The sequence below is a fragment of the Prunus avium genome, chromosome 7 (assembly GCF_965620075.1).
Source record: "Prunus avium chromosome 7, drPruAviu1.hap1.1, whole genome shotgun sequence".
NCBI lineage: Eukaryota > Viridiplantae > Streptophyta > Magnoliopsida > Rosales > Rosaceae > Prunus > Prunus avium.
This window is the reverse complement of record NC_142290.1, coordinates 28634121-28655884: the sequence shown is the minus strand read 5'-3', so window position 1 is coordinate 28655884 and position 21764 is coordinate 28634121. Positions and strand designations below refer to the sequence as shown.

At 36.2% G+C, this 21764-nt stretch overlaps 3 protein-coding genes across 6 annotated transcripts; all 3 read left to right on the top strand.

The window, feature by feature from the left end:
* Window positions 1-212: 212 nt before the first annotated feature.
* Window positions 213-3067, top strand: LOC148293286 (zinc finger BED domain-containing protein RICESLEEPER 2-like). Its single transcript, XM_088244660.1, has 4 exons — window positions 213-248; window positions 398-470; window positions 603-2849; window positions 2952-3067. Exons 1-4 carry the CDS (start codon window positions 213-215, stop codon window positions 3053-3055), a joined length of 2460 nt encoding a protein of 819 aa, XP_088100786.1. The 3' UTR covers window positions 3056-3067.
* Window positions 3068-4239: 1172 nt separating this feature from the next.
* LOC110759147 (protein TRANSPARENT TESTA 9-like) lies at window positions 4240-13930 on the top strand. Of its 4 annotated transcripts, XM_021961182.2 has the most exons (20): window positions 4240-4468; window positions 5116-5167; window positions 5294-5370; window positions 5463-5596; window positions 5761-5854; window positions 6060-6117; window positions 6710-6818; window positions 6938-7058; window positions 7139-7325; window positions 8418-8689; window positions 8981-9069; window positions 9214-9269; window positions 9904-9951; window positions 10120-10260; window positions 11062-11167; window positions 11888-11962; window positions 12091-12140; window positions 12777-12930; window positions 13018-13184; window positions 13479-13930. In XM_021961182.2, exons 1-20 carry the CDS (start codon window positions 4416-4418, stop codon window positions 13767-13769), a joined length of 2334 nt encoding a protein of 777 aa, XP_021816874.1. In that variant the 5' UTR covers window positions 4240-4415; the 3' UTR covers window positions 13770-13930. The 4 variants fall into 4 exon arrangements, with proteins under 4 accessions (XP_021816874.1, XP_021816876.1, XP_021816875.1 ...); XM_021961184.2 differs by lacking the exon at window positions 5116-5167 and having other exon boundaries at window positions 5294-5389; XM_021961183.2 differs by lacking the exon at window positions 11888-11962.
* Window positions 13931-17968: 4038 nt separating this feature from the next.
* On the top strand, window positions 17969-21554 carry LOC110759182 (Double Clp-N motif-containing P-loop nucleoside triphosphate hydrolases superfamily protein). Its single transcript, XM_021961217.2, has 3 exons — window positions 17969-19463; window positions 19770-20010; window positions 20146-21554. Exons 1-3 carry the CDS (start codon window positions 18268-18270, stop codon window positions 21325-21327), a joined length of 2619 nt encoding a protein of 872 aa, XP_021816909.2. The 5' UTR covers window positions 17969-18267; the 3' UTR covers window positions 21328-21554.
* The last annotated feature ends 210 nt before the right edge of the window (window positions 21555-21764 follow it).

Here is a 21764-nt window from a genome sequence, read left to right as displayed (position 1 = left end):
TCTGCTCAGATTTCAGGCACAACTACCTGTCCCTTTTACATTATTATCTTCTTTTTCTTAAACAAGTAATACAACACTTGTAAGTTGGGCCACTCCGTTTCCCTTTTCTATAATAACCCACCTCCTAATTCATCACCCCAAACCCATATCTGATACTTCAAACATATATGATACCTCTTTTTTTTTTTTTAAACATTAATATGTTTCTGTACATGGTTTCTGATACTTCAAACACATCTGATATTAATGTACAGAAACCATGTGCATATCTGATACTTCGTGTTCAAATTAATATGTTTGATCTCCTAAAATATTAAATAGACAGTTTTTTTTGTGACAGTCACATAACAGAACATATCTGATACTTCTGTTTTTTTGTGACTGTTATTTGATGCAGCTTTGCAGGTATATTATGCTTGCATCTGCAGCTCTCCAACGTAGCCCGAAGCCCCAATTAGGAATTTGGAATGGTAAGAGGCCCCGAAACTTGTTTTTACTATTATTACTGCTTTTGCTAAGCTTGTAACTATGAATTTATTAATAATATCCATCTGATACTTCTGTTCTCTGCATTCAGTCTGGATATATTGCTTCTTCAACAGGAACCTCACCATCATTTGAGATAGCACCACCACCAACACAATATGCACCATATCCAACCCAATTTGCAGAAGGAGAAGTACTACCAGTGCCACCTCAAACTCAAACTGAAGATGATGATGATGACTCAGTAAGTGAAATCAACTCAGAAACTAAACCTAGAGGTGTTAAACGTAGTTGGGTTTGGGATCATTTTATTACATATGAGGACAAGAAACATGAAAAAAAGAAAGATGCAACAGGGAAGATTATAGAAGTTGAAGTGGTTCATAAGAGAGCAAAATGTGTCTATTGTCCTAAAGGTCCTTTAGGAGATTATGCTGTGGATAGTGGGAAAAATGGGACAAGTGGAATGCTTAACCACATTAGAAAGTATTGCAGATATTACCCTGCAAATGTTGACAAAACCCAAAAGATAATTAGTGGTGATAAGAGTCAAGGTAACAAGCTTGTAGCCAGGGGGTTTGTGCAGACTGATGTTTTGGAAGCTTGTGCTGAGATGATTATTATAGATGAGCTTCCATTCAGTTTTGTAGAGAAGAAGGGCTTTAGGAAATTTTGCAGTGTTGCTTGCCCTTTGTTCAATGTTCCTAGCAGGAGAACAATTGTAAGACAATTTCTGAAAATGTATGATGAGCAGAGGTTGAAGTTGAAGAAAGATTTGAGGGAAACTAGGGTTTGCCTCACTACTGATACTTGGACTAGTGTCCAAAACTGTAATTATATGGTGTTAACTGCCCATTTCATTGATTCTGAGTGGAAAATGCACAAGAGGGTTTTGAACTTTTGTGTGATTTCAAATCACCAAGGTTCAACAATAGGGAAGCTCATTGAAAATTGTTTACTTGAGTGGGGGATAGAAAAGGTTTTGGCTATAACTGTGGATAATGCATCTGCTAATAAAGTTGCTATAAATTGGGTTAGGTCAAAGTTGAATAGAAGGGCGAAAGCAGAACCTGTTTTGCAAGGGAAGTACCTACATGTGAGATGTCTTGCTCATATCACAAACTTAATTGTAGTTAGTGGTTTGAAGAGGCTTTCTAAGTCTATTTTGGCCATTAGAAATGCAGTTAGGTATGTTAGGTCTTCTCCTCAAAGATTGGAGTTTTTTAAAACATGTGTGGAAGCAGAGGGACTCTCCCTCAATGGTATGGTTTGCATGGATGTCCCCACAAGGTGGAATTCGACATTTATAATGTTGGATTCAGCCTTAAAATATAAAAAGGCTTTTGTAAGAATGGGGGAGGATGAGGACAACCCTTTCTTGGCTTACTTCAAGGAACCAGAACATGAAGTTGATGAGGATGGTGTGATTGTGAGCAATACTAAGCATATTAGGGCTGGACCACCAAGTGAAGATGATTGGGAGAATGCTACTGTTTTTGTGAAGTTCTTGAGGGTTTTTTATGAGGTCACACTGAAGGTGAGTGCATCTTTGCACCCCACTGTCAACAAAGCTTTTCATTCTATTTTAGCAATAGAAAAAGAGATTGATAAATTGTTTGTGTTACCTGAGATGGCCACTGGTTCAGAAGCAGAAAAAGTGTTGATTGATATGGCAAGCAAAATGAGAGAAAAATATAACAAGTACTTTGTCAAATTTGAAGATATGAATGTGCTGTTGGTTGTTGCTATTGTTTTGGACCCTAGATTCAAGCTTAGGCATGTGACACATCTGTTTAAGAAGGAGAAGTTTGATGATGCAGAAGTGGAAAAAAAAACCACAACGATAAAGGAGGTGTTGATGTCTATGTATGAAGAATATGCACCTAGATTGGATGGTGGAATTCACATGAGAGGTGGAAATGTGAATTCTGCTGCACAGACAGTGAATGCAAGTTCAGAAGATGTTGATGATATAATGGATGATTGGATAAAGGTGGTGGAAGAGAGTGAAGAGGCTGTGGTTGCACATGAAGTGGATACCTACTTGCATGATCCTTTGGAATTAACAACCAAAGAGGTCTTTTTTGACATCTTGTTGTGGTGGAAGCTCAATGGTCCTAAGTACCCTGTGTTGGCAGCTATTGCAAAGGATATTCTTGCCATTCAAGTATCAACAGTGGCATCTGAGAGTTGTTTTAGCACTGGGGGAAGAGTAATTGATGCATTTAGGAGTTCATTAACTCCTAGATCAGTGGAGGCATTGATATGTATGCAAAATTGGTTGAAGGGAGATGACATTTGCACAAATTTAGAAGATGAACCTACTCCTGAAGAATATGAGTTTTATGAGAGTGTTGAATTAGGTATGTTTACTATGTTTATTAATTATTACTTTATAAAGTTTATAATGTTGCATTTATTTTTAATTTGAGAGTGTTGAACATGTGTGGATTTGTTTTTTGCAGAATATGCAAGTACTGAAGCTGCTGCCACCAGTACAAACACATTTGCTGCCACTAGTACACACACATTTGGTGTAGATCCAAAGGGAAAGGGACATGCCATTTAATATTTCCATTTCTTGCTTTGAAGTTTGTACTTAATTTGACTTGATTTGTTTTGTAAAAGTCTATGTGAGAGATTTCCATTTCTTGCTTTGTAATTTGATTGTTGACATGTCTTGAACTTGAACTCTTGATTGATTGTTTTGTTTGTTATTAGATTTGATTTTCAGATTTGATTGAACTCTCGTAAAAGCTTATATGAGATTTGATTGAACTTGAAAATTTGCAGATTTGATTGAACTCTTGTAAAAGCTTATATGAGATTTGAAAATTTGTAGATTTGATTGAACTCTTGTAACAGCCATTTGATTTTCAGATTTGATTGAACTTGAAAATGTGCAGATTTTTTACGGTATCAACATTGATACCGAATCATACCGATCCCGTTTGGGTCCGGTATGATTTGAACGTGTTTTCAAAAACTCCCATCTCGTGTCATCCCATACCGATTCCTCTATTCGGGATTGACACCGGGATGACCTCCATCCCGTGTCATCTCATACCGTGCCCACCCCTAGCCCACACATTTAAGCACTTCACCTTTCCCTTCCCGAGCGATTTGGGATTGCTCACCGTTCTTGTTTTCCCAAGACACGGGTCTTACACATAAAGTAACGGCTTATGGAGGAAAATGTTTGTTGTAGTGCTTGGTTGATTGTTTGAGAGGAGATTAGTTCCTAGATTGACAATTTTATTTGTTAATTTGACCAAAAAAAAAAAAAAAGTTGGAGAACCAAAATGGGACTTTGACAAAACTATTTTAGTAAAAATTTTATTCTTTATTCATAGAGAGCATCCACGTGGTATTATCAAATCATTTAATAACTTATTAGCCTCTTTACACGTACTTTCACGCTGTAAGATGTTTAAAAAAAAAAAAAATTATTTTAGAATTAAAAAAGATAATGGGTAGTTGTGTTCCATAAAAAGAGAATTCATTATCTAATTTTTCTTTTAATTTTAAAATTTTCTAAAATAAAAAAGTATGAATTTATCATATTATCTTTATTTAATTAATAATTTTAATTCTTAATGTTATTTTGAATATTTCACCGGATACAAATTATATTTGAATCAATTCGTAGTGAGTAGACATAATAAACTCCTCGGTGCGTTGCGTTGAGGACACGTATACTCTTTTTAGCTTACAGTTGTAGACTTTCCAGGAAGGAACGTTGACAGGTAGTTGGCACAAAAATCAATCCGCCAATCCACCAAACAGCCAAAGCAACCAGAAAAAAACGCCTTCTCCTTCCTTCCTTCCTTCCTTCAATTCGTACCAAAAGACACAAGGCACAACGAACGCTCTTCGAGTTAGTCTTCTACCTCCGCTTCTGTTCGCTCAACGCCATCACCATCACCGCCATGTGGCGCTCTCTGTGGCGCTCCATCGACCGCTTCTCTCTCCAGTACTTCAAGTAAGCTTCCTCCTTCCTCTCCATTTCTCATCAGTTAGGGTTTTACATGAATTTTTATACCAGTTCTCCTTTTAAACTAAGCAATTGTAAGTAAAATTGAGCAAATGCAACAGAAATGGTCTAATTTGGCCTCTTTCAGTTGAACAATGCTCACTGAATTAATTCTCCATGGTGTTTTTCCCTCAATTTCCCTAAATGTGCTGAGCGAATGGCTTGTTGGGCTGGGGAATGGAGGACCTGAACAACATGGCGGGCAAATGGAGCTATTCTGAAAGTGTAATTTAATTTACATTTGAGGGTATAAAGGGTGGTAGTTGAATTTTAGTTGCTCGTCCACTTACCGATTTCGAAACCTGATTTTTGGAAATAAAGTGGAAATGTCTATATTGGACCGAACCGTAGAATGAATTTTTTTTCATAGGAGGATAGTGTATCATTGGTAGGTTTGTTGTGCATTAACCAAGCAGTATGGAGTTGCTTGTACTTTTGGAAGAAAAAGGAAGAACAAGTAGAGATGTATACGAGAGGGAACGAGAGGGTAGAGAAGTCTTATGCAAAGCATGCACACACAATTTCCTTTGATTGGCATCATCATCATCATCATTTATTAGTAATACTTTAAAAAAAAAATCTTGTTATGGATATAGATACGTAATCAATGAACTGCGGCAGATCAAAGTTGTGGACTGGCATAACAGGGTAATTTGTTTGACTTTTCTATAATTTCTTTTAATTTGATTTTGTAAACCAGCAACCTTTTATTATATTATATTTTTACTTTAATTAATATGTCTCTCTCTCTCCCCCCCTCCAACTCTCTACCAGGAATTAGTCATTGATTTACTACAGTCCATAGTGGAGCTAGTTACCTATGGTGATAGACAAGACCCACTGATTTTCGAGTATGAACTGTTTTTCATGGTAAACCTTCTCTATGGGTATGCTCTCCATTTTCTTGTTGGTATTCTAATTGTTATTTATAACTTATGTGCAGATATTTTATGGAGTACCAAGTTTTAGCAGAATTTGTTCGTGTGCTAAAGATCAGTAAAAATTCAAGAATTGAGGCACCGTTGCTTCAGTATCTAAGTATAATGATTCAAAACATGAACAGTGACCATTCAATTTGTAAGATGCTAAATGCATTACTCCTTCAATGTTTAGTTACAGAAGATTTTGGTATCTGCAATCATGTTGGAAAATCAGTTATTTGTCTTTTTTTTTACCTTATGTCATTTGGTTATTCTTATTGCTTGTACTTATTGGTGACGTTTTGATGGTTTCTGATGCAGACTATTGTTTTAGCAATGACTATATCAACAACATTATAGGACATAAGTTTGAATTTGGAGGAGATATAGCCTTATATTATGTATCTTTTTTGAGGTCTCTTTCTCTCTCTCTCTCCCTGTCTGTCTGTCTCTCTTTATACCCACACACACACATACATATAAGACCTAACATCTTTAACTGTTATTTGCTAAAATAATTGAACTGGTTTGAGTTTTTATCCTTGATGCAGTTTTAGCTTGATTTTTTCATTACTTGTCAAGTTTATACTTTTCTGATCCCTCTGTCTCTCTCTTATCAGAGCAGTGAGCAATAAATTAAACAAAGACACAGTTTGCCTTCTTCTGAAGGTCTATGGGGTAAGTTAAAGCTCATTGCGTAAGTTTTACTCACCATTCATGATTTATGCGTTTTCAGTCGTAATAGTAACCTGCATATCAATGGTGATAAATGTAAAAAGGTTATTTAAAAGTACACTTTAAATGCGATCCTACTATTTAAGAAGGGATAACTGTAAGTGTTTGGTATTTCATGTGTTCCATGTTCTCCTGTTTTTATTCTCCAAGGGATTTCAAGCAGGGCCATCAAGGCTTGGTCCAATCATTGTTATCATTTCTCATTGTCTTGTGTGGAGACCTTTAAAGCCATTCATCTGTTGGAGGCATGTTTTGCGTTCTTTTCATCATCTAGGCTTGAGTAGTTTTAAACAAAACAAAAAATAAAAAAATAAAAAAATTTAAGTTCTTTCGAAAAGGGGAAGAAGCATTAATGAGTTGCACGAAAAGACAGCCACTATTTCAATCTTTTTTCAATAACTAAAGGATGCTCACAACTTTTGCGTTGCAGTACTGTTTATGGCACTGGGAAAGCATGGGAATTTTATTAAATGTACATGGCTGATCAACATGGCCCCTAATAAATTTTTATTTCTCTGTATCCCTTCAATTGCAGGATTCTGTAGTCTCGTTTCCCCTGTATGATGAGGCTCTCAAATTTGCCCACCATGGGGAAAAGATGATTCAGACAGCTATCCGTGCACTAACTCTCAGTATATATAATGGTAACATGTTATTAGTTATTACTATTTTTTGAAGCTGCTAATAGAAGAGATGTAGCAAATTTTGGGTTGCAATTACATTTTTGGTAATATAGTACAGTTTTTTGTTTTTGGTTCTGCAGTTAGTGATGATATGGTTTATCAATATATAACAACTCCTCCGGTCTCGAAGTATTTTTCAGACTTGGTTTCAAGCTTAAGCAATCAATTTTTTCATCTAGATGCTCTTGTCCATGCTACAGAGTATGTATCTTTCAATTTGTTTTAAAAAGATTCTGGTAGTGGTATGCAAATTAAGGCTGAACTATTAAGTATTGATGCAGGATGCGTACAAATCAAAAGAGAAAAGAACTACTTTTGGAAACTGATAAGATTGTCGATGATCTGTATTACTTCAACGACATGCTTGGAGTTGGCCAGTCTTGTTTGAGTACAGTAGTCATTGAAAATCTTCTCAGAATATTAATCTTTCCCATATTACTCCCATTACTGCAGTTAGGGCAGAGCAATGTGAGATGTTCTTTCTCTTATCTGCTTCATTTTTATTCTTATCTACTTCATGAGAAAGAATAATACTTTTTGTTGGTAGATATTTCCTTTTGGAAAATTTAGAATTGAGTAAGTGCACATTAAATTTGGATGGTGTGGTTTATCTTATAGGAGCAATCCAATATGGTTGGTTGATTTTCATAATGCATGATTGGTATGGGGCTGTGTTTTGGTTTGGTTTTTACTAGATCAATTGATCTTCAACTGACTATTTCTAGGTTTTGGCAACCACTTGTAACAAATCAAAACTGGAAATCACATTTACTGATTACTGACTGATTATTACCAAAAACCTGAATTTTTATGTTTTATATGTAAATATGTATTAGTACTATATAATATAATATCTGATATTATATATGAGGTTTTCATTGGTGCCTTAATTTTTAAGTGGTACATTATATGATAACTCATATAATAGAAACTTCCACTTTGAAACTCTTAGCTAAACTGGATCTGGTGGAAGAGCACAAAATTTGAAAAAGGAATTTTATTTATGACGTCTAGCTGTATGGTGCATTAGTCTTTTTAAGATTGAATCTGTTGATCATTATACAATCATATATTTCTTTTTTCTTTTTAAGACTTTGATGTTATTGATTGGATTAATTTTTATCATCTGTTGAAGTACAGTAAGTTCCACAGCTTGCTCACAACTGCCAATGGGTTGGATCAAAGATCTGATCCCATTCTGGTTTTTGCCAGATTAATGTTTTGTTACCTTACCTAAAGATGATCATTTAAATTTGTATCCAATTTTAAAGATTTTATCTGTAGTCCAATTATATTTAGAATTACGTAGATTAATCCCATTCAGCTCTGGGTTTGATTAAAAAGAATATAGTTATATATGATTGTATAATGATCAACAGATAATAAAAAACAGAAAGGTAGAAACCACTTAACATACAAAAAATAGTAAAAACATGATGAAGAAAAATGATCGAGCCAGTGCCAACTCAATCATGTTAGGTGCATTAGTTGTAGATCGAATTCATGATGATATACTTTTCCTATATGCTGTATTGATTCCGCATTTTATGTAATCTCCAGGGCTCAAATCTATCTGCAGTCACGTCTTTCTATACTGTTTCTCGTCTTCTTCAAGTTATTGGTGGAAAAGGCATGTTCAACTCTGTCGCTGGAGTTATTTTATATCCTTATATGACATCAAGTGTGAGAGATGCTATTGAAAGGGACTCAACTGAGAGCATTAGTCATGCTAAATCTATATTGAGTGAAATGGGAAAAGTAGTATCGTATAGTCCTGAGACTGAAAGAGCAGAAAACAGTAGCCTCCCTAGAGATACTGTCTCTAATAAAAGGTTGTTATGTTTCTCCATTTCATTTCATTCTTATAACTCTCTCAAAAGAAAAAAAGAAAGAAAAAAAAGGAGAGAAAGAGAGCTTAGTTTCTTTCTTAAATTTTAGTTTTGGTGTGTTTATTGTTTTCCGCTCATGCAACTGTATCTTACTGTTAGGAAAGTAAAGTGATTAGGATCTATTCACTTCTAAATAAACTACTTTTACAGGTTAATTAATGTTTTTATTATAAAATGATGAGAATTATGAACTACAGGCATTCTAACTTATTATGAATTTTTTTCTTGGTGCAGGAGTGGAATACTAGCTCATGTTTTCTCTGACAATCCTAGTCTATCACTAGCATCACTATTCTTATTATTTATTTTAGCAGAAGCAAAAGGTACTAACTTAGAGTGGGCTGTTGTATAGGTTTGAGATATAACTTCAATGCAACAGTCTATATAGCCTTTTAAAAAAAAATGAGTATTTTCTATGTCCCGGTGTTGTTCATTCATATCTTTGATTTGTCTTTGCATTAATGCAGATCTTCATCCTTTACTAGCTCAAATGATTGGCTTAAATGGAATGCAAAATATGATTGTGAGTATTAAACTTCAATTTTTTTTTATATACGAACTTATATTTTCTGTCAAGGGTTTCCTAACTATCAAATCATCTGTGCAGCTGGTAATAAGTGAGTAGTTTTTACTAATAAAAACTAGTTACCATATTACCTTTATGATTTTTTTTTGGTTCTTAACCGTGCTTCAGTTGTTTGTGCGATTATATCAGGTGGTTGTAAAATAATTAGCCATTGAATTTATTACCATTAATATTATGATGCATATATGGTGATTTCATTGCTGTTAGCTTTTTTTGTATCCTTAGGTATTTTTCTCTCTGGAGATCAATTTATGGTAGATAATATAATAGTGTTTTGAATACTAATAACATTATGAAGAGAGTAATATTTCATCCTTTCCTTTCTTGAGGTTACATGAAAAATATTTTATTCAAGTAGAAAACTACACAACATTTATGTTTATCTGTGCCTTGAGGCTACGCCTCTTATTTTACAACCATCTCTCATATTTAATTTATATATCACTTGGAATCTTTTGAATGTTCTGGGTTTTCTAGTCTTGTATATGGATTTTTGAAGATTCATGATACTTTCTTCCACCGTCTTGAGTTTGTAAATGTATTTACAAATTTTCATTTTATATTTTCACAGGCAGTGGATGGAAATATTGGAAATCTTCTAGTGAAATACATGGATCAGGTATAGGGACTCTTTGAGAATTCTTTTCCACCTGTTGTTTGCACAAATAACATATCTCCATCTATCAGTCATTTTGGTCATAAAATTTTATTGTTTAAAATTTGACCCTATGCATCCTAATTCAGTTTGGCTTTCAGTGTCGTGATGAACTGAATTTTCATTTTACAGATTTTAAATGCATTATTGAAGGTTTTAGCAAGTCAACCACCTTTCTCTATACTAATACAATGGCATACAGGGTGGTTCTTGCGGAAGCTATTGATTTTACAAGGAAAAGGGCTTGGTGGTCATAATTTCGAGCTATTCAATGTAAGGATTTAACTGATTTGGTAGAATTTATTCTATATGTGCATCTCTTATTGAATTACATTATCAAAGTGAACTGGCATCAGAAATGCATACCAGAAAGAAATGGATAATCATTCTTGTTTGGTTATGATTTTCCCAAATTCTCCCTACCTTCATAGTCTTCCGTTTCTTCTTGGTAAGACTGAAAACCATTAATGGTGTGTGTTCTATTAGAACTTTCGGTTCTTCTTTTCAGCTTCCATCAATGATTGTAGTGATGGATGGAAGAACACTTGTATCTTTTTAGGAAGTTTACTTTGTCCATATTTTATTTTCTCAAGGAGCAATTTGTTGAAGCTCCAAGTCTAAAGTTGCTAATACTTCAACATTACAAAACTTGAGGTTGAGATTTCTCCAGCCAGAGGAGAATAATGATGGATATTTGTGAAAATCCTCGAGAAGGACTAGTAATACATCACCCCTCCCAGGGCGTAGCTTTGGTAGACCACACTGTATGGAGGGATTTTTTATGTAGGTTTTGAAGTAGAAAGTGTGGTAGATGGTGAAGATTGGGTTATGGCTAAATAAGTCTTTTGGTCAAACATTCATAATTGCTGTAGGAACAGTTAGAAGACATATCATGACGAAAACTATCTTTGTGTTGCTAAAGAGTTTGAAGCACACTATCTGACATTTCTGAGGCAAGAGTAACAAGCCAGCTCTGAAGTGCACGTTTATTTTTCCATATGATCTTTTGTGTGATACATTGTATAACTGTCTCATACTTTCTAAAGTTTTATATTTTCTAGTTTTTGTGGACAGACCTCATATCAGCAATCCCGTGAATGCCTTCAGAAAGAACTTGATGGATGCTGGTTTGATCATATCCCTGAGGTGTTAAGAAATGAATGGCCAAATTGTAAAGAAGGTACATTTTTTTTTGTCCGCCAGGGGGTGGCTGGAGGCTCAGTTGGTTCATGTTATGTTTATGCATTGAGTATGCACTTTTAGAGGTAGTTAGTATATGCTCTATGGTTTCTTTTAGGTATGGTGGTAGCTTAATATCATTGTTTCCAAAAAGTTAAGGTGTCAAAGTCCTTAGGGTTAGCCCAAGAAGGTGGATGGGGGAAATGGGTTAGGATTAGACTAGGTCAAGGGTTTGATTCCCTTAGATTGTAACCAGAAAATTAAAACAGGTTAAACTTTTAGGATGTAGACTAACATTACTTTATATTTTAACATCTCACCCCTCCTAATGCGTGGGTCAAAGGGATTTTGATAGAAATTATGAGGTTGCAATCGCAAGGATTAGAACTCAAGATCCCATGCTCTTATTCCACAATAAGTTTTTGTGGTAAGCCAAAATTCAGTTTATACTCTTAACCAATCTCTCTCATGTATGGGTTCTCCCACAATTGGAGAGCCCAACATGTGGAAATCATACAAATTCAGAGGTTGAAATTGCCGGATTTAAACTCAAGTAATATCATGTGAAGTTTAGGTGCTTTATCACTATTCCTAAAAGTTTTTGTTGTTAGGATGTGTCAATAAGTATTTTATATTCTTATATTGGCACCAGCTTCTCCCTGGAAAGGAAAATCCATGATTTATTCAATATTCAGTTAATCTATTTTGGTGCTGCAAACAGCTCTTGAGGAATCATCACAATGCAAAGATCCTTTTTTTGTTCTAGAGCTTGATGATAGCCAACAAGCTACTGACGGTATAAAATTGGTTTTATTTATTTATTGATTAAGCCTTTTCTTTGTAGGATTGTATTTTTCCTATGGTGACGCTTCATAAAGTATTTGGTTACCTGATAGAGAATTAAATATTATATGCATATTGCAGGTGATGCAACTTCATACTTTGCTTGGAAAAGGATGGTTGAAACTGTGAAGGTAATCCTCATTCATTGTCCAATGATTGTTCAGATTCAAAATTTATGTTGTAGAGAGGATGCCTTGCTGGTCGGTTATAAGCTGTTTAACACTGAAATTAATTTCAATCTCCAACATCTGAGTTTGATGTAGTAATCTTTCCAAGATGAATGTTACTTTGGTGGAGTGTTGGTGTCCATAACGGTCTAACATGCCTTGCTAGTTTTAGGTTATGAGCTATTGCATGCTTTAGTATCAGCTTCCAACGTAGAATGTGGTGTCAAAATCAACTCTTGCCAAATGCCCAATGCCCAAGAAAAGTAAAAGAAAATTGCCAGAATGGAATGTTATGTTGCGGGAGTTTTGGTATCCATAATTATGCAGAACATGTAGAAAAATGGAGTGAGTTCAGTATCCATTAAGAGTAGTAGATTCGACTGAGTTCAGTGTATAATAGTGAACTGGGTTGATGTGTTTGGATTTGATACTTGTCAAAGCATGCCTCTGTTGCCATTTATGCTCGTACTAACTTCTCTGTTAAAGTCATGGGTACACTATCTTATGAGTCATACATTGTGTTCTGCATGTTACTCTAGAATTATCATGCATTATTTTCTTAGACTTCATAGTGAGCGCATGTATTTTGAATGCATGTAGGTATTCATTCTCCATCTTCAGCTTAAATCATGTATTTTCAATGGAGAATTGCTTCAAGAACTCTTGCTGAATATGAGCAGCGCAATTGCTGATTCTAGTAAAACGCATGCTTCAGACATTGCATCTGCAAGCTTTGGGTCAGAGGTTTCTTTAGGTGGGTATTCTTCTGTAAAAGTTGAATATTATCCAGGCTCTCTCTCTCTGTTTTTTAAATTATTTCACTACCTGCAACATTTTGCAGGATCGGGAATTCCATGTACAATTGCATTTTCCAATGCTGGAATCAGGGATATCTACCTGATACCTAAGGCAAGGGAAACTACTGGAAAAGTGCTGCTTGCAGAGAAGCATCCTTTCCGTAGTCAACGAGGAGTAGTACTTGCTATTGGACCATTGGCTGGATTGAATGTAAGTGAAACAATTGGTATATATTTGCTTCTATGCCTGGCCAAGTTTGGCTATATCAACTCATAATTTTTTTATTTTAGTAGCACAACTGGCCAATGAATCTGATTTAGTAATATGATACTCATATTTGATGAATTGTGTATGGTTAGGACCAGTGTTCTAGGCGGATGCTAGATCAGTGTCCAATTATTTATTGAAGACTTGTTCATAATACAGGCCCGAAGGAACTCAAAATTGCTTTGATTCTGGTCCTTATTATTTTACAAATTTAATTTGGTTTCTCACTTGAAACAGCCAAAGGTAGATGAGGACCATCCGACATGGTTGCATCTTCAGATAAGAGAGTTTGAACCAAAACTCCATAAAATTAAAGTTAGAGGCCATCAATCATCAGGGATGTCCAATCATGTGGCTGATGGGAGATGGACACTTGGTTTCTCAAATGCCAAAGCTTGCGAAGCAGCCCGATTGTCAATACTCGAGGAAATTAGGAAGCAGAGATCCTCTGTTGAGAGCATACTTGCTCCTCTACTGCAGGATAGTTATCTTGGAAATTTATCGGAGACAGAGAGCCAAGATGAGTGAAGTTTTTATTTGAGGGGTTGTAAGTTAGCTTGCCAACATTCTCAATTTAGTTGTTTTCGGCTTTCCCTCTGTTTTTTTCTTCCAAATTTTGTTGTCGTCACATTTAAGGGTGCTGTTCACAATATATAGTTGTTTATAATAACAGACCACTGATCTCTAAATGCGCTAGCAATTAAGGGCTTCGTATTCTTATTTGTCAATAATACTGAGGTAGAAATGTTTTATATTGGACATACAGACTCATTGACTGAGTTTGTTCTATTGAATTTCAATGCTCTTTCTAGTAGCAACACCTCAGATTAATCTCAGCATACGGTGCTTTTAGAACGACTAAAAGTGCTTCTATTCTCCACACCTTTGATGAGTTAATTAATTTTCGTCTCGAAAATATATAAACCCGCCGTATAATAAAGGGTTAATTAATTTAACTTTGCACGCTTGAAATGCATAAAAGGCTTGGTACAGTCGAGATGGTTACAGCTCCAGTATAGCATAGCAAAAACCAAAAATGTATGTTTGGTTCAAATCAAATGCAGGAAAAGCCGTGCTTTCGATGATCAGAGAACTCGACTGGCCACCACTTATCTGGTGCAAATTCAAGTGCAGCAAAAGCTAGTTTCTCTTTGAATGCTGCACTTCAGTGCGGTCCTTCCTTCCTTGCTCTTTCACAGATTTAAAAAAAGAAAAAGAAAAAAAAAACTGATGAACAAGCTGCAGCTGAAGTACGTACAGGTACAAAAATATCTGCAAATTGAAGCACGAGTGTTGATTATATATACATGTAGTTATATTATCTAGTGTGGTGATTGGGGAATATTGAATAATATGATGCCGCCTTTTGAAGTGTAAATAATGAATGAAAGATTATATTAGAAGATATAAGTTAATAATTAATTAGAGCAATTTAGATAGCAATAGCATAAAAGTAATGAAAACTTTTGGGAAAAGGAGTGTGTGGTACGTAATTCCCATCACCTTTACATTAACAAGGCTGTCATGTCAAAATTAGAGCAACTTTTTCTCATTTCTAACCTTTAAAGTCGACTGGCCGGCCAGGGCCTCCCTATTGCTCTCTATATATATTTTTTTATTATTCACCATTTTCTTTCTACCATTCTCTCTCTCTCGCTCTAGATCTATGGTTTTTTGCTGCTCTCTTCTCTCTCTCTCTCTCTCTCTCTTGGATATTGCTTTCGCCCACATGGCCACGTATAGGCCAAAGATGCTCTTATTTGAAGCTTAAAAGCATAAAAAGAGCGGCCCTTTTGAGTAGATAATGCCATATTTTACTTTTAATGTGGCTTTATGAGAGAGTGCTTTACTTTAAGCAAGAGAGAGAAGAGCTAGAACAAGAAAATAAATAAATTAAATATTACAGCTCTCTAATGCATTGTGTTCCCATAACATATCAAAGCACTTGATGGTGAAAGAAGAGAAAAGATACACGACCCTAATAAATCACTTTGACACAAATCTCATGGCGTCCATACACACATTAACAAGTAGCAGAACAGTTATGGCCATGGCTTTTCTTTTCTTTTCTTTAAACCAGGTTAACCGTTAGTACCAGTGTCTGGGAGAGAGAGAGAGAGAGAGAGAGAAAAGAATGGGTTAGGGTGTTTTCTAAGTAATCGTAGATATTCCTCATCCCATTCAAACGCTCCTTTTCTAGCAATGCAGAGTGCTTTGTGTTCAAATTATTTGGTGGCTTTCTATGTCTTTTTAGGCCAACAAAGATAGAAGAAACTTTTTGACTGGGGGAATGAATGAGCTAGAATAAACAGTCGGGGAGTTTTGGATTATCTGGACCTGTATAAGCACTGTTTGGGTCCTACCTCCCATTTCATACAAACCCCATTGCACATTTAATTCGCAATTTTATAACATATGTATACTATATATGTGATATAATTTCATTTTCTAAAAGAAAAAAGAAATTAATATATGCGAATTTTCGATTCTTCTTGTGCTTCCAATAAGAAACAATCTCATGTATGGTTACTTTAATCACTATCTTTCTCCAATATTAATTGCTAAATTGTTATCTATTTCATCCTTTGCTTAGATAACTTGTTTCAGAAGGCTACTTTTTAAGGAGACAATAAAACTGATGAAGCTATTATAGGCTCAGTAAAGATTGTATATATTTATGTATTTGCGGGGGGGGGGGGGGGGGGGGGGGGGGGGGGGGGGGGGGGGGGGGATAGAAAAAAACATTGATTTGTTAACTTAAGTAAAGGTATAGAAGATGATTGAGGAATAAAAGGGCCAGGAGATCTCTCGTTTTTTGTGTAAGGATCTATGTATGTATGTTTTGATTTTTATATGTATGTTATATTATTAACTTAACACCCAGCTAAGGTGGTGAGTAGTGTTTTAGCTCTCCTTTCTATGTTTTGTGCTATGGAATAAGACCAACTAATCTGGCCACCAAAAAAGCTTACACAGTGCCCACAAAAAAAAAAAACCAGATTGACCGATGAGCCTGCTGAAGAAGAAGAAGAAGAGGAGGAAAGAGATTTTGTAATTTGGTTTTAGTCACCAAAGAAAAATTTAATTGGTTGTTAATTATAGTTTACTTTTTTTTTTCTTTAACTTTCAAGTAGGGTTCTTGTTTGCTAACTTTTACAAGTGCCCCATTGAATCCGAACACCGTCTTTAATTTAGGTTTTTATCTTCAATTGCATTTTGTTTGGTTTAAAAAGCTATAATTAATTTATTACTAATTACTTAGTTTTGAAATAAACACTCTATAATTAAAATAGATTTCCATTTGTACACTCTAGTTATATAAAAATATAAAAAAAAGATGAGAAAATGGTATAGTTATAATTTCGCTTTTCTTTACACAGTGATTATATGTGTTTTCAAAGGGGGAAAAAACGAATTAAAGAAGGTCCAAAAGCTTCACTTTTATGTAATAAAGGAGAGGGAGAGAGGAAGGAATGTCTGGATTATTAATCCCCATGCATATGACTCTTCATGAATTTAAAGGCTTTCATCTCATCTCATCTCATCTCATCTCATCGGCTGGCTTTGTTGGTTTTGGTTGTATATCCATTATAATACAAATATATTATTTCTAACTAAAATGGTGGGAGGGAAAGCTTTAAGCTTTATTCCATGTCTTTGAGTCCGGAAGGAAATCGTACACAGTTCCCGATTCCTGGAGACATTTAGTCCCATTCTCTTTTCAGGGCCTCGGTTTTGGCGGATCCCATCTTACTTACATATTCTCTCTCTCTCTCTCTCTCTCTCTCTCTCTCTCTCTCTCTCATTGGTTAAATTATGCAGTACAGTACAAAAACCTATGACCTCATCATTCCTAAATATATATATCAATAATGTTGGATTAATTACTGAATATATTTATCCTCGTGCGGCACCAATTTCTTAAGATGGAGATTAGTAACCAGAGTGATGTTACTATCAACGAGGAGAGGGGTTTCTAATGGAGAAAGTTTCTCACAACACAGTATATATATATATATATATTTTAGATTCTTTATTGCCGATTGGTTTCACATAGGGTATTTTGAATTCACGTAAAAGGAATTACAAATTTAACATCTCTTCCAGCATTAGAAAAATAATAACACTAACAAAAAACTGAATATATTATTCCAACATTGAAAAGAGAAATGCTGCTAAATTAAAAACTACTTGATGAAAAATTCATTTAGTTGTTATACTATATAGCTAGCTTTATATCCAAAAAGAGAAAAAGGGGGGGAGAAAAGTATACCATTGGCAGCAATTTGGTAATTAGATTATGCAGAAAATATTATAATACACCAAAGATTTTCTGTATATTACTAGAAAAGGAGGTGTTTATTTCTAGGTTAGTACCATATGAGTAATTATTAATAATTAATTAAATCCTTTTGCATCAAAAGAGAGAGACGCACTTCCGAATGAATACCATATCTTTTATGAAATTTGATGTGTGAGAAAGAATTAAAGAGAGAAGGCAAAGCTGAGTTACCTTTGATGCTGGTGCACAACATTAGAGTACTGCTTGTCAGCACATGCATTCCACTTTCCACTACAAAATCGACTTTGGACCCCAATTTTTACCTCACCCACAAGAAAAGCACCACCCCACCCTCCCATAAATTTCATACCCCCCTCTGCCCTTCACTCTCTCTTTGTAGGTTTCTCTCTCCAAACTCTCTCTCTCTCTCTCTCTCTCTCTCTCTCTCTCTCCACGACTATATCATCATGATCATCTAGATCCCTAGATAACAAACAATTCTCATACTACCACTACTACTACACTCCATATATAATTGATCTTAGCTACATATAGCTGAGTTCTAAATTCTCTTAGCCCCTCTCTCAAAACCCATCTTACTTCTCCCTTTCAACACAAAACTGATCACCAGGCCATGAACCCAAAATCTCAACAAGTTCTCCATCTACTAATTCACCGTCTAATTTGACTCCTTTTTTCTTTTATATAATCAAAGCAAGCAATAGGAGATCACCAGAGTTGAAGATGAGGGCAGGAGGTTGCACACTTCAACAAGGTCTAACCACAGAGGCTGCAAATATAGTAAAGCAAGCAGTAACCCTAGCTAGGCAACGTGGCCATGCCCAAGTGACTCCTCTCCATGTTGCACACACCATGCTTTCCTCTTCAACTGGCCTATTGCGAACCGCTTGCCTTCAATCACACTCTCACCCTCTCCAATGCAAAGCCCTTGAGCTTTGCTTCAATGTTGCCCTCAACCGCCTCCCGGCCTCCAATTCTAGCCCCATGTTGGGCTCTCACCCCCAACAGTCTTCCATCTCCAACGCCTTGGTTGCGGCATTCAAGCGTGCTCAAGCTCACCAAAGGCGCGGTTCGATTGAGAACCAGCAGCAACCCCTCCTAGCTGTGAAAATAGAGTTGGAGCAACTCATAATTTCCATCTTAGATGATCCAAGTGTTAGTAGAGTGATGAGAGAAGCTGGGTTTTCTAGTACCCAAGTGAAAAGCAATGTAGAACAAGCAGTCTCTTTGGAAATATGTAATTCCCAAACTCCTTCTGTGAGTAGCAAGCCCAAGGAAAACAATAGTCTCTTAGTAGTCAACCCTCATCAATTTCCGTCAATTGGTCAGAGTATTGGAGTCAAAGATGGAAAGCCAGTTAGAAGTGAGGATGTGACAAGTGTTATAGAGAATTTAGTGAAGAAGAGAAGGAAAAGTATTGTGGTTGTGGGAGAGTGTCTTGCTAGTATTGAGGGTGTGGTTAGAGGAGTGATGGATAAGGTTGAGAAGGGTGATGTAGTTGAGGCTTTGAGAGAGGTAAAATTTATAACCCTTACCCTGTCCTCTTTTGAACATAAGTCTAGAGTAGAGGTTGAACAGAAGCTTGGAGAGCTGAAGAGCACAGTGAGGAGCTGTGTGGCCAAAGGGGTTATTTTATTTGTGGGAGATCTCAAGTGGACAAGTGAATATAGGGCTAGTAGTTCAAGTGAGCAGGGAAGGGGGTATTATTGTCCTGTGGAGCACATGATCATGGAGCTTGGGAACTTGCTTTGTGGAATGAATGGAGATCATCAGAATGGGAGGCTGTGGCTTGTGGGGATGGCTACTTTCCAAACTTTTATGAGATGCAAATCTGGCCATCCATCACTGGAGACTGTTTGGGGTATTCATCCACTTACAATTCCCTCCGGCAGCCTCCGCTTGAGTCTTGTCACTGACAGGTACTGCAAATTACAAATTGATAAATTTTTGCTTACTCTTTTTCAAAAGTCTTGTATTTTGGCACATCTCTTTTATCTGGAGGAAAATGTGCAAACAACTTACTAACTAAGTTTTGGTTTTTTCTTTTCTTTTTCTTTTTGAAATTAATGAGCCTCTCTAAGTTGCCATCCCACTTTTTCCTTTTCTTCCTTTTAATTGGATGAGGAATATGGTGAACAATGACTTCAGCATTTATTCAGACTTCCCTTTCAAAATCACGTGAATTTAAAGTTTTTTCTTATCATCAACTTTACATCTATTTACAGTGACCTACAAAGTGAGTCTACAAGCAAGATAGCTGAAACTGGAACAAACAACAGGCAAATGCTTGAAGGTGGAGGCAAGCAGCTCACTTGCTGCGCAGAATGTTCATCCAAGTTTGAAGCCGAAGCCCGAAGCCTACAAAGCAGCAGCAGCTGCAACAGTGAATCCACCACTTCAAGCCTTCCTGCATGGCTCCAACAGTACAAAAATGAGAACAAAGTGCCAAGCAGTACTAATGATCAGGTTCTAATTACAACACTTTCAGCTCCTAATAAACTTCATAATTACCTATGTATATATGGCCCAGCATTAATAGATGTACTCCAAAACTAACTTTTTCCTTTGCAATTATCTTGTTTCCTTTTTTTTTGGTACCAGAACTCTGTCCCAGTTTCAGACCTTTGCAAAAAGTGGAACTCTATTTGCAATTCAATGCACCAACAACATTCCAATAATTCTTCTGAAAAAACCCTCACAATATTCTCTTCTCTCTCACCCTCTTCGTCCATTTCCAACTTTTCATATGAGCAGCAACAACAACCACAACACCCTAATTTGCACCATCATCATTCGTGGCGGCACCAACATTTCTGGATATCTGGATCTAATTGTAACAAGGCTGTTGATGATCAACCCAGTTTGAGAATGTACATTCCAGAGAATAATAGTCCCAAACAACCAATTTCATCAAATCCCAATTCTACCCCTACTTCAGCCTCATCCAGTGATATTGTCATGGAAACAGATCACTATGTGCAGAGGTTCAAGGAGCTCAACACCGAAAACCTCAAAACCCTATGCAGTGCATTGGAGACCAAAGTCCCATGGCAGAAGGATATAGTTCCTGAAATTGCAAGCACCATCTTGAAATGCAGGTCAGGCACGGTGAGAAGAAAAGGGAACAAGATGGGAAACTACAGTGATGTCACTAAAGAAGAAACATGGTTGTTCTTTCAAGGCATTGACATGGAAGCTAAACTGAAAGTTGCAAGGGAATTGGCCAGGCTTGTTTTCGGCTCCCAAACCAACCTCACTTCCATCGCACTAAGTAGTTTCTCATCGACTCGAGCAGATTCAACTGAAGATTGCAGGAACAAAAGATCTAGAGACGAGCAAAGCTGCAGCTATGTCGAAAGATTCGCGGAGGCAGTGTCTTTTAATCCCCACAGGGTGTTTTTAGTGGAGGACGTGGAGCAAGCAGACTACTGCTCACAAATGGGGTTTAAGAGAGCAATAGAACGAGGAAGGATAACGAATTCGAGTGGTGAAGAAGTAGGTCTTGGAGATGCTATCATCATTTTGAGCTGTGAAAGCTTCAGCTCGAGATCAAGAGCTTGCTCTCCTCCTATTAAGCAAAAGTTGTCACAGGGGTCTCACGAAGAAGACAATAGGGATGTTGCTGCTTTAGAGCAAACAAGCCCTTGTGTGTCTTTGGATTTGAACATTTCATTTGATGATGGTGGTGTTGATGGTGATAGAACCGAGGATCAGTCGATCGATGACATCGGTCTTCTTGAATCTGTCGATAGACGGATTATTTTCAAAATTCAAGAATTGTGAGGGAAAAAATAGAGAAAAAAAGAAAAAGAAAATACTTTCATCAGGTGGTTCTTTACTTTTCGAAGTGTCTTTTTTGTTTCTTTTGAAACTTTCTTTGTTTAGCATGTTTCTTTTAGATTCTTAGGGCTGGAAATTAAAAGATCTTCCTCTTTATGTAAAACATGTACATTATGATCCATGATTTTCCTGTAACAGATTGGTGGTTGGTTTAATTTATTTCCATAATATTTTCCTTTGTTCTTATTAATTTTTAATTTGTTCTGTAGGCATCTCTTCTATCCATGTTCATGCATGGAATCTGAGAGGACTACTAGTAGAGTTCTTGTGCATGTACCAAACAAGTTGAGTAGGATTTTAGTGTGGAATGTTCCAGCTTTCCACCGTCTATCACTACGTTGTACTGTGTTTATGACTATGATACCTAGTTTATTCCCGTT